The sequence below is a fragment of the Larus michahellis genome, chromosome 8, assembly GCF_964199755.1.
Source record: "Larus michahellis chromosome 8, bLarMic1.1, whole genome shotgun sequence".
NCBI classification, from domain to species: domain Eukaryota; kingdom Metazoa; phylum Chordata; class Aves; order Charadriiformes; family Laridae; genus Larus; species Larus michahellis.
The window spans coordinates 28,562,481-28,574,871 of NC_133903.1; the positions used below are offsets into that span (position 1 = coordinate 28,562,481).

The following is a 12,391-nucleotide window of genomic DNA, read 5'->3' on the forward strand; positions in this document are numbered from 1 at the left end:
GCATATGTACACGTAAGCACGGGTATGCTCATGAGCAGCTGTGTAATTCATAAAGGCAAAATGTTATTAAGGAACATTGTCTTTAGCTTTTAGATTAAAATGGCTCTATAGCTATATATCTTTAATTTCTTTTCATCGTTTTTTATTCAGCCCATGTAAATAATGTCTTTAAAAATTCTTCCTAAACAAACTTTCTTAATCCAGAGGTGCAGAGAGGTATGAGAGCCCACACTGAAACCCTAGCCTTTTGTAATCAGAATAGATTTTTGGGAAAATCTTTCAAACTTATGACATTCAGTAAAAATAATTGTCGGTCTATTAGTGAATGTGATTTCACAGAACAGAGCTGTTTTTTGAAAAAGATTAAGTTTTCATTCCCCTTAGCTGAACATAAAATTGAATACATGCATATCTAATTCACTACCTGTAAAGCCCACAGAAAATGTAATTCTGTAGTAAAAGTTCTTAGCTTGATTCTCTGTTCATGCTACTGCCTGTTTGAAGTTATTCACGTGAATCGAATTACCTCTGCTCTGCTTTTCATGGAAGAGGCCTGCTTTCTTTGTCATCTACAAAATGGCAAGCTCAAAGACCAATTTTCCTATAAGTTTGCTCAAAAAGTCTCAGCGATGCTTAACTTTCAAAGATGCAATAAATGCACACTAAAAGACTTGTGACAAAATGTAAGGGTTGTGTCATCATGGTGTGCCTTGCTCGGCGTGTTACTGAAAAAAAACTTTTGTTGGTTTCAGAATTTCTGAGCTTCAGAGTCAGCTTGAGGAAGCTCTCAATGAGCTGGAAAAACTGCGCGAATCACGTCATCATCAGTTGCAGCTTGTTGAGTCTATAGTTCGTCAGCGTGATATGTTCCGCATATTGTTGGCACAGACCACAGGAGCTATCATTCCTTTGCATGGTAAGCATCAAGTTTCTGTGCCATTGAAAAGAAAAATAACAACGTTGTAATTTGTTATAAGTTTTCAGTAATGGTGCTGTGATGGTACCAGTAACTTCTGTTAATCTGATATTCAACTTTTACCTTTACTCACTGAAAAACCCATTAATTTGGATTTAGACACATGATTCTGCTTTTACAGTGTAATAACTTGCTGCATAAAGACTGCCGTGTAGTGGTGACTGTATTGTTCTTTTAGCCATATTTCAATGCGGTTATATGATCTGCTTTGGCAAGCATTCGTTCAGTTGTTGCCTTTTAAATCACCTTTATCTTCTTTTTTTTTTTTTTTTTTTTTTTTTAGCTTCAGGTGTATTACCAGAGGAAATTTCTCTTACATCTACTCCAAAGCGCCCAAGTTTGCCTCAAGCCATGTCCACTCCCGCTCCGGTGTCAATGACGGAGTCGGTGGAGACTGTAGAGGCTAAGGCTGCGCTTAAGCAGGTATATTTTTCAATAAACACTGTAGAAAGCTATCACTATTTCTTTTTACTTTTCTAAGCACTTTAATGTCTGTTCTTTGATGTAGTTGCAGGAAGTTTTTGAGAACTATAAAAAAGAAAAGGCGGAGAATGACAAGTTGCTGAACGAACAAAATGAAAAACTTCAGGAGCAGGTCACAGACTTGAGGTCACAAAATGCAAAGATATCCACACAGCTGGAGTTTGCTTCCAAACGGTAAACCAGCTGTTTAATTTCATGGCCTTATGTGTTCTCTGTCAATAAAATCGTGTTGACTGCTTGATATTGTTTGCTCAGGAAGATTTGCCGGTTAAACGTTAATATTGTCTATTCTGTTAAAGAGCACAAAGGAAATAGGGAAGGTGGGATCAAGAATATACCTTCTAGTTCAGCAAGCCACATACAAGAAAATTTGTGCACAAGAACATGAAACATACAGTTGTGTACATATACCTCTTGGAATTAAACTCTAACAATTTAATGTGGCAAACGTATACTTTGCTTTGTTGTTCCACATGAAGTTATGAAATGCTGCAGGATAACGTTGAAGGCTATCGTCGAGAAATAACATCTTTGCATGAAAGAACCCAGAAACTCACAGCAACAACTCAGAAGCAAGAGCAGATAATTAACACTATGACTCAAGACCTCAGGGGAGCTAATGAAAAACTGGCAGTGGCAGAGGTTAGTAATACAGTGTATTATACTCAAGATACTCCAGGTTAACCCAAGAGTTTTTCTGTGATTGTCTGGAAGGCTGTCACAGCTTAAATATGTGGCTCTTTGAGTGCATCAGCCATTAAATTTGTAAAAGCCTGTGTGCATGTATATTTGGTGCGCACATTTGTAACATTCCACAAAATATCTCAAGTACTGAGTGAAGGTGGAACACCATTCTGAAGGTGTTTCAATTTACAGAGAAAACAGAATGTGATTAGTCAAACAGTTATGTACTTGCTGTTCTTGGTTTAATTTCAATGATTTTTTTACAATCTCTAATCTTAAAGGCTCTTATTAAAAAAATATTAACTGATCATAAAAATAGTATTGTCCAAATTAAAATTACTCGACAGATTTGGGATCAATAACAAAGTTCTTATTATTTGCTGTCTTAAAGGTGAGAGCAGAAAACTTAAAAAAAGAGAAGGATATATTGAAGATGTCAGATGTGCGTTTGACTCAGCAACGTGAGTCTTTACTAGTTGAACAAAGAGGACAGAACTTGCTGCTTACTAACTTGCGAACTATTCAGGTATGTGGTATTACTCTATGTCCAAGTCTGGTCTGTCTTTCAGAGTTTTCAATGCATACCCATTGAAATCAACTTCAACAGTCCTGGGGCTGGGTCTTAAAGTGGATTTTTTGTTACCAATTGACACTGAACGTAAAGTACTTGAGCACCTTGTTTAAGCAAGTTTGTTATTCCTGTCCTAAATTATGATAATAATATTTGCCTGGGCAAAGTCCTGAGAATTTTGAGTTGATGAGAAGGGTTTTCACAATAAAATGGAAACAAAACACATGAAACAAAGTGAAAGGGAAAAAAAAATGATAGCAAAATTTGCCAATGCCTGCCTGCCTTGGCAGTTTATTTTCCTGTTCTTTTAAAGTATATTTACTTTTATACTTTAAATGTTCTGTTATAAGGTATATTGACTCTTGAGAGTATAAATATTTAAGTTTGCGCATTTTTTCATGTGACTGAATTCTATTTCTGCAGTAGATCTTTTGGGTTTTTTCAATCCCTGAAATTAGACTGCATAGGTAATAGATTTTCCCCTATAATACTTATTGTATCAGTATTTTAAAAAAAATCTTTCAAAACTTAAGTCATACATCCTAAGCGCTACTCTTCATAATTTTCTCTATCTACCTATTATTGCTTACTCCCTGCAGTAATCTTGTGGATGGGGGAAGTGTTGTGATAACTTTGTGCATAATTATTAAAGCTGCCATAATTATTAAAGTATATTGTAAGCATAATGCATCGTGCTCTTTTATTAGGGAATACTGGAGAGGTCTGAGACAGAAACGAAACAAAGGCTCAATAATCAGATAGAAAAGCTAGAACGTGAGATATCTCAGCTGAAGAAGAAACTAGAAAGTGAGGTGGAACAAAGACATTCCCTTACCAAAAATCAAGAGGTAAATATAATTCTAAATATGCTAAACTTGTTGTAGTGAAAATAAAGCCACAGTTGCATGTCTTCTGCCAGCTTGCAGTGCATTGGTTTTTATATGTGAAATTTATAAACATATTTGGTCTTTATGCCATTTGTGAATAATTACAAGCTTAAGAACCTTGTTCTTTCAGGTTCATATCCTGGATCTTAAGAGGCAACTCGAGACTGAGACAAACCGTCACATTAACACAAAGGAACTTTTGAAGAATGCCCAAAAAGAAACTGCGATGTTGAAACAGCAGCTTAACAATACGGAGGCTCAGCTAGCATCTCAGTCATCACAGAGGGCTCCAGGGAAAGGCAAGAGATTTTTCTACGTTGAATTTCTCTTTATGTTAAGCATTGCTGTCTGAAGAATGGTAAAATTCATAATTCATAATAATTTAGAATTAGGATGATAGTGCACTAAATAATAAACCTCTTCATTATTACAGTCACATATTCAAATGAATGATAACCAGGATGATTTGATAAAATAAAATTAATGCCCAAGCAGTCTGTGACAAAGGGGAGAAATAAAGCCAAATTTATTAAAGGATCCCTTTCATTTTTATTTGAAAGAACCTAAGTCTTTTACTTATTTTTAAATAGCCTTTTTTTTTTTTTGTTTGGATAAACAATGTTTATCGTAAGCCCCTATTGATTAAGGCTGACAGTTTTTTTTAGGGAAGCTTTGTGAGGGTGATTGTTTTTTCCATGTTATTATGCTAAAAAGACTTCAGATTTTCAACAGAATAATGGTTTAAAAAATTGAATTAAATGTGATTGGTTAATTACTGTGTTTTAATATTATAGGTCAGCCTAGTACAAGTGAAGATATGGATGATCTTGTAAGTCGATTAAGACAAGCTGACGAACAAGTTAATGACCTGAGAGAAAGACTCAAGACTAGTTCTAGTAATGTGGAACAGTACAGGGCCATGGTTCTTAGTCTAGAGGAATCCCTTAATAAGGAAAAACAGGTAAGGAGTTACCATTGTTTATTAGAGCAAAAACAAACAAAATGAAGACGGTTTGGTTGTGGGTTTTTTTTGTACTGTAGTCTGTAGGATTATGGGAGGAATTTAAAAAAAAAAATCAACTAAAGTTAGTTTAGAAGGCATTAGAATATAATGTAGTAAGACAATTTGTAATTTTCAACATTTTCAGTGTTGTTCTAAATGAGATGCTGAGAATATCTATTCTGGCTTTAAAATGTTAATAAAATACTGGTTTCACATCAGAATACCATATTTAAATGCAAAAAAAAAGTTGATCTCTTATGATGGATTTTAATGAAGGTGACAGAGGAGGTTCGTGCAACAGTTGAAGCTCGTTTGAAGGAATCCTCAGAGTATCAAGCACAGCTGGAAAAGAAGCTGATGGAGTCAGAGAAAGAAAAGCAAGAACTGCAAGAGGAGAAGCGTAAAGCTGTGGAGAATATGGAACAACAAGTATGCGCTGAATGCCCCCTCCCTTAAGCTCCCCTGTAGAAAGTCCATGAGAATACGCTTTTACATAATTCCCTAAACTTCAGTTTGTGTCCAAAACGAAATCTTTTAGGATGTACTAAAGGCTAACTAGATTTGAGAGGTTTCCAAACATGAGTAGTACATTAACCTTATCACTTTATTAGGGGGATTGTGTGTTTTAAAGCCGTGTCTTCCTGAACGTTGAGCACTGTTTGCAGAAAAACATCAGTAAAAGCCTTTGAGAAGGGTTTCAGTAAACTTTTTTTTGGAACGCGAGCCAAACCCAAATTTGTAGCATGCATGTATTTTAGAACCAGAGTGGTCTATGCCCTTGTTTGTCTGATTTATATTTGGGCTGTTACTGGGGTTGAAAGAAACAAGATTGCTGTAAGTAGAATTACTGCAGGCCTGACTCTGAAGAACAGTAATACATTTTTACCAGGAAAGAGCTCTGTATATTAATAAGTCAAAATCTTGAAAGTATTTCTCTTTAGATTAAAATTAGTATGGAAAAACAAATAAACAGACAAATCACCCTTTGGTTCTACGTTATTTACAACTGTGTCCATTCAAAGCCTTGCTGTGTTCAATACTCTCTAAAATACTTTGCCGTTTAGTCTTGGTTTTGTTTTATTTTTGTTGTTGTTGTCCCCCCCACCCCTCCTACCCTACCACTGTAGCTGTCGGAACTAAAGAAGAGTCTGTCAGCCGTGCAATCAGAAGTTCAGGAAGCTCTTCAGAGAGCCAGCACAGCTCTCAATAACGAACAACAAGCCAGACGTGACTGCCAGGAACAAGTATGTTTATAGTATTTGTCTATTTTAGCCAGAGGTAGTAAACTCAATGTTAGTTTTTCCTTGTTTTTGAGTTGAACGTAAAGCATTTTCTTAAAGGTCATGCTGCTAATCAGACTTGTGGAGTCAAGAGAAGCACTAGACGAGCAATTTCTCTGTTTTGTGAACAGCTGCTAATTTAGCGCTTCACTCCTCCACCTGATCAAACATTGTGGTAATATCAACTGAACTGACTTTGAATATTAAGTTGTGCTGCAAGCACAGTTTGTGTCACGTTTAAAAAACAACAGAAGATGAAAGGGATTACCGTTTCTAAGGTCTTTAAAAAAAATTGATTGGGGAATGTAACTAACTGTTTTTAATGAATTGCTACCTCACTGTCCTGAGTGGGGAGTGAAAAAGAAAACTGAGCTCTCACAACAAGACAATGAGGCAAATATCTTTCTAACCCGAAACATAATTGTCATCTTTTAAAAATGGGGCCATGTGTTATTTAGCCGTACCTGATAGGATTGTCTTGTTACTGTTTTTTAAAGAGAATCTATTTTTCTGCAGGTGAGAATTCCAGCAAAGCTGGTTAGTGTAAAAAATGCAGAAAAAATTTTTTGCTGTTGCTTAATCAAATACAAAATTTAATAAATAGAGAACCATTTCCTTCTTTTTTTTTTTTTTAGCTAATACTGTGACCGTAGCCTGTCCTTACCTTTTTAACCTCATGCAGTAAATATCTTTGCTATTTATCTTTCTGTCATTCACATGGATGTTTTTAGATGAATGGATGCCTCTTATCCATGCAGAATCTACAAGAAGAGGTTTGATTGTAGAATAACTACAGAGAGTGTGTCCTCCTCCTAGCCACTCAAAAAAAGTTATTTCAGATTCTGTCTTGAAAATAGTAATTTCTCTATATCCTCTTTTTTTTTTTTTTCTTCGTATTTGAATCACCAGGGTTTTGGCCAGTGGTTTTCTTTTTGATTAGTGGTCACTGATTTTGTCTAGAACTTGAGAATCGACTTGTACCTGTCAAACATATAACATTAAAGGTAATAGAATGTATTTTTTATGTTCTTTTCTGCAGGCAAAGATGGCTTCTGAAGCTCAAAATAAATACGAAAGGGAATTAATGCTCCATGCTGCTGACGTTGAAGCATTACAGGCTATTAAAGAGCAAGTTGCCAAGAATACAGCGGTACGGCAGCAGCTGGAGGAAGCTGCTCAGAAAGCTGAGTCTGAATTGTTAGAGTGCAAAGCATCCTGGGAAGAGAGAGAGAGAATGATCAAGGTATGATTATTTTTATGGTTTCGGTGTTGGGTTTTTTTTCAGTTAACAGCCTTTATGGAATTCAGTCATTGAACAATTTTGTTGTAGGATGAAGCTTCAAAACTTGCATCCCGCTGTGAAGACCTGGAAAAACAAAATCGATTGTTACATGAACAGCTGGAAAGCCTGAGTGATAAGATGGTGACCTCTATGAAAGAAGCCATGCCAAGTGCAGTGAACGTTTCTCTGAATGAAGAAGGCAAATCCCAGGAACAAATCTTAGAAATTCTTAGGTAAATTTAGCTCAGGGCTCCTTCTCTTGGTGGTTATAAATTCAGTTGCCAAATTAAATAGTTATGTATTACTTTATATTTGAAGGATAATGTATAGAATTTGAGATACTGAAGTGCTCTTTTGCTAGGTAGGAGGTGGTTGTTCTGCATCAGTAACTAATTAAGGGGATTTCTTTCTACTCCTAGGAAAAAACTGAGAGTCAGTTGTGACAGGAAGCTGAATCAGATTTTAGCAAATGTGATTAGCAAGAAAGTTTTAGAGGTGATTTTTTCCCATTGTGGTTCTTAGGGGGTTTATGTAGATTTTCAAGGACTTTTATCTAGGACTTTCTTTTTTATCTTTCTGAACCAATTTCTATACCCAGTAGGCCTTCAGATATAAGATGCTTCAACTTAAAGTGCTTTATTTTGCATTTTCATTGACGTGACGTGTTGTGTTGTTCATTTTCCTACTGCAGATTTATACGTCGGGAAAAGGAGATTGCAGAAACTAAATTTGAGGTGGCCCAGGTGGAGAGTTTGCGTTACCGTCAGAGAGTGGAGCACCTGGAAAGGGAACTACAGGAGCTGCAGGACAGTCTCAATGCTGAGAGAGAGAAGGTGCAGGTATGGTGGGATATTGCTGCTTATGATTTCAATGGGTAGAGAGGGCTGTTTTCTGTGTTCTACTCTTTGCTGCCTGTGCCCAAAAATGAAGTTTTGGAACAATCAGGAGCTTTTAAACTGAGGTTGCTACATAGCCAAATGGAGGATCTTGTTTTGAGTCCTGTTAAGCAGTGTGGCAATTCCAAAAATAAAATAAATAGGGAAAATAAAGCTAACTTCTCTCTTCTCCAGCCCCCCTGCCCCTCATTTTTTAAGTGTTAATTACTTGTTTTGAATGTACATGTGAGATAACGAATGCCATGGTAGCTTGCTAAGATAATGTTATGCCAGATTCAGGTACATATATATGCATGTGCAAGCAGAGCAAATGACTGACTTAAATCTTTTCCAAAGGTAACAGCAAAAACCATTGCGCAGCATGAAGAATTAATGAAAAAAACTGAGACCATGAACGTACTGATAGAAACCAACAAGATGCTAAGAGAAGAGAAGGAGAGGCTAGAACAAGAGCTTCAACAAATTCAAGCCAAGGTTAGTACTGAGGTTCATGTAAATCTTTCAGATATTCAAGCTGATGAGTTAGTGTCTGGATATACCGTTGCTCATTACAATAAATACGTTATTTAGATTGTGATTATTCCGTTACATCATACACAGATGGATAAGGAAACTTTCCACTTAGAATTTTAGAAGATGTTGGTCCACCTACAACGTTGGAAAGTTTAAAATTCAGTTTCATTTTTATGAAACTGGCAATCAGCATTTATCCAGCAGCAAAGACTTTATCAGCAGATAAATGAAAAATGGCACAGGAATACATATAAAACAGACCACGGCTTTATTAAGAGCTTAAGAGGGAGATACATGCCTCTCTCCATTTCTACATGCCAGTTATTTTAATGGCATCCAGTGCAGTGTTGCTTGGCTTCTAACATGTAATTAATAATATGTTTCCTGTTCCAAAGTACAAAAAGTACCAATCTAAGATTGTGAAGTCATGCCTGGATTTTTTTTTTTCCTCTCTGTAGGATCATCCCCTGCTCTTGGTCCCCATCCCTTTCCCTGCCCACAGCTGGCCACTGGGAGGCAGAGAGTTGAAAAGAAGCTCTATCATGACTTTTTTAGGGTGTTGGTTTTGCTCTCTCTGTCCGTCTTACCATCATTGTTCAAGCCCTACCATATTCTGTTTCCTTCAGTCTTGTGAGATCCAGAGATTAATCCCCAGTTGTGTTTTTTCAGGTACGCAAGCTTGAGGCAGACATTCTGCCTCTACAAGAGTCTAATGCTGAACTGAGTGAGAAAAGTGGAATGTTGCAGGCGGAGAAAAAGCTTTTGGAAGAAGATGTTAAACGCTGGAAAGCCCGGACTCAGGTGGGGAATGCATGTTTTCAAATATGTTGGTGGGGGAAGAACTGAAAAAAAAGTTCTAAATGTTCTTAACAACAACAAACTAAGAAATGTATAATTGAATTATAAAGCATTGCTTATGCAGCTTCAAAATAGGCTATTCTAATTCATAGGCATTCTAAATCAAAATGCAACAGCAGTAGCTCTAATTCAAAGAGATTTTTCTGGATATAACTGTATAATCATCTTATGAAAATGCAAATTATTTTCTCAACCTTTCAGCATTTATTGAGTCAACAGAAGGACACCGATCTGGAAGAGTATCGTAAGCTGCTTTCAGAGAAGGAGGCAAACACCAAGCGTATACAACAAATGAGTGAAGAAACAGGCAGGCTTAAAGCAGAAATAGCCAGGTGTGGTATAAGTCAATTAGTAAAAAGTTTTGTGCAAAGTATTTTAAATAAAGCTGTATCTGGAAGTGTAATTTCTTAGCTGTCTCTACATAACTATGAACCTTTGGTATTCCTACTGCAGCTTGATAAGGTAAAATGAAGCGAGAATTGGTTTGGAAGTTGTCTTTTAGCTGAACTTATTCTAAATTAATTTTGTAGAATAATTTGTATTCTACAAATACCCATATGTATTGCACAATTCTAGAAAACATAATTCACTACAGGTAGTACCTGTGTTATTATGTAAATGATCAACATTGAAATGTATTAATTATTTCAAACATGTCATTTGCATCTTCCTCCAATCTCTTGTTATTTAGAACTAATGCATCCTTGACTACAAGCCAGAATGTTGTTCAGAGCCTGAAGGATGAAGTAACTAAAATAAGAACAGAAAAGGATACTTTGCAGAAAGAACTAGATGCTAAAGTGGCTGACATACAAGAAAAAGTGAAAACTATAACACAGGTCAAGAAAATTGGGCGCAGGTACAAGACTCAGTATGAGGAGCTGAAAGCACAGCATGATAAGGTAGATACACTTTTTCTTTGTTTGCAAAGAAATTCTGTTTAAAAAGTATGTTTTCATCTAGAGTCGCGTATAATCTAGCCAATGATCTTCACGTTCCCTTTGTATAATATTGTGTGAATATTTACCCATGAAGAGAAAAGCAGAAAATTACATTGTTTATTCTGCCGTTAGCTCAAACTGCCACAAAGCATGAGCTGCATGTCACTTAATACTTTGCAGCACTCTTAACAGAACTTCAGAGTTCATTAGAGTTCCTGGGTTTTGCCTGGAACTTTTTAAATGATCAGTTTGCATGCAGAAGCAACTTCTGAAAGTAGTGACGTACTAATCAGATAGTACCCTTTAGCCTCATACCGTTTTACATGTTTCAGATGGTTGCTGAGGCATCAACTCAGTCTTTAGTAGAACAACAAGAAGAACAAGTTTCTGTCCAGGAAGTACAAGAGCTGAAGGACACCCTCAGTCAAGCTGAAGTAAAGACAAAGGCTTTGGAGGCTCAGGTTGAAAGTTTACAAAAGGTAAGAAGAGTGAACTATTTCAGAGTACCATACTCTACTGCAGTCTTAAATGCCTAACTGTGAAAAATGTGAGGGTGTTTTTGTGTGTGCAGGTATGCACAGAAATATGTGAAGTGACCCATTTGTGCTTTTACCTTGTTGAGAAAGAGGGAACTTAAACCTGTCTCACGCTGTTTCTTGGAATAAATAAGTGGGAAAGAGAATGCTGTTCTGTCAACTGTTGCATTCAGAGAGGACTGTACTCCTCTACTGTTGATTAGAAGCTCTTTAACATTGATACAGTGGCCAGAATAATATTAGGTCCTTGGAATTTTTTAGGCTATATATTATGCCAAAGTAGCTGGTTATGGACAAATAGCTGCAATCTCTCTTTCTCTCTCTCTCTCTAGACTGTAGCAGAAAAGGAAACTGAAGTTAGAAATCTTCAGGAGCAGATAACGCAGCTACAGTCAGAACTTGCTCGTTTGCATCAAGATCTGCAAGAGAAGACTACACAGGAAGAACAGCTCAGGCAACAGATCACTGAGAAGGAAGAGAAAACCAGGAAGACCTTGCTTGCGGCCAAGCAGAAAATTGCACAGTTAGCTGGTATTATTACATTTTTTTCTGTCCTTAAGGTGTCATCTTCTGTTTGCTTTTTGGGAAAGCATTTAGAGAGGATGCTTGGGAAAATATGGCCTACTTCATATTTTACTTAAAAGATTTTTTTCTGGATTAGATGATTAGATGTTACAGGAATTGTTCTAAAACTTAAATTATAGTCCTTCAGGAGATGATAGAAGTATATAATTATCTGTACACTGCAGGGCGGGCGCGGGGGGGAAGTTTTGCTTAGTTTTGGCCAAGTTGATCACAAAAGGTGATCCTTTTGTTCATTAGAGCAGATTGACCCTGCCAACAGCTTGGGTAATTCTCCCCTTCTTCCCTAAGTGTACAGGTGCAAAACATATTACTTCCTCTGTTTTTAATTGATGTTGAGAGGAATGATGGTGCAAGGGCTTGCTGAAAACGTCTTGTTCTTTTGTGACTACTTTTTAATTTAAATTTTTATTTATATATATTTATTAGACATTTTTAATCAGAAAAATGGCATGTGAAAGTTAAAATTACCTCTGAGAGCTCCATCAATAGCTCAACATTTTTAAGATTTCAAAATCTTTCAGTAACCTGTTAAGACAGAGAGGTGTTCAGCATACAGACTTAGTAGGCAGCTTTACAGTGGTGAGGCTGGATTCTTTCCTATTCAATTAGGTACAAAAGAACAGCTAACAAAAGAAAATGAAGAGTGGAAGCAAAAGAGCAGTTCATTAGAAGAGCAGAAGACTGAACTGGAGGTGCGGATGAGTGCACTCAAATCACAGTATGAAGGTCGAATCTGCCGTCTGGAAAGAGAGCTTAGAGAGCAGCAAGAGCGACACCATGAACAGCGAGATGAGCCACCAGAATCTACAAATAAGGTACAAAACCCTTTTAGCTAGCTGTGGGAGAGGAAACAAACAGCTTGCACATCTCGTGACTTCATGACTGAACGAGAACGA

The 12,391-nt window shown here is 36.7% G+C and overlaps 1 protein-coding gene across 2 annotated transcripts in view; it reads left to right on the plus strand.

Annotated features, from left to right (window-relative positions):
* Positions 1 to 12,391, plus strand: part of TPR (translocated promoter region, nuclear basket protein) — a 42,445-nt gene that overhangs the window by 12,365 nt on the left and 17,689 nt on the right. For both annotated transcript variants that reach the window (XM_074598759.1, XM_074598760.1), the window contains exons 15-34: positions 753 to 916; positions 1,260 to 1,399; positions 1,485 to 1,633; positions 1,939 to 2,101; positions 2,535 to 2,669; positions 3,422 to 3,562; positions 3,732 to 3,900; positions 4,396 to 4,562; positions 4,881 to 5,033; positions 5,732 to 5,848; positions 6,924 to 7,127; positions 7,215 to 7,399; positions 7,858 to 8,005; positions 8,399 to 8,536; positions 9,245 to 9,376; positions 9,635 to 9,765; positions 10,125 to 10,335; positions 10,707 to 10,853; positions 11,243 to 11,441; positions 12,105 to 12,310. In XM_074598759.1, the coding sequence (XP_074454860.1) occupies positions 753 to 916; positions 1,260 to 1,399; positions 1,485 to 1,633; positions 1,939 to 2,101; positions 2,535 to 2,669; positions 3,422 to 3,562; positions 3,732 to 3,900; positions 4,396 to 4,562; positions 4,881 to 5,033; positions 5,732 to 5,848; positions 6,924 to 7,127; positions 7,215 to 7,399; positions 7,858 to 8,005; positions 8,399 to 8,536; positions 9,245 to 9,376; positions 9,635 to 9,765; positions 10,125 to 10,335; positions 10,707 to 10,853; positions 11,243 to 11,441; positions 12,105 to 12,310 (3,199 nt within the window). The remainder of the gene's footprint in view (positions 1 to 752; positions 917 to 1,259; positions 1,400 to 1,484; positions 1,634 to 1,938; positions 2,102 to 2,534; positions 2,670 to 3,421; positions 3,563 to 3,731; positions 3,901 to 4,395; positions 4,563 to 4,880; positions 5,034 to 5,731; positions 5,849 to 6,923; positions 7,128 to 7,214; positions 7,400 to 7,857; positions 8,006 to 8,398; positions 8,537 to 9,244; positions 9,377 to 9,634; positions 9,766 to 10,124; positions 10,336 to 10,706; positions 10,854 to 11,242; positions 11,442 to 12,104; positions 12,311 to 12,391) is intronic.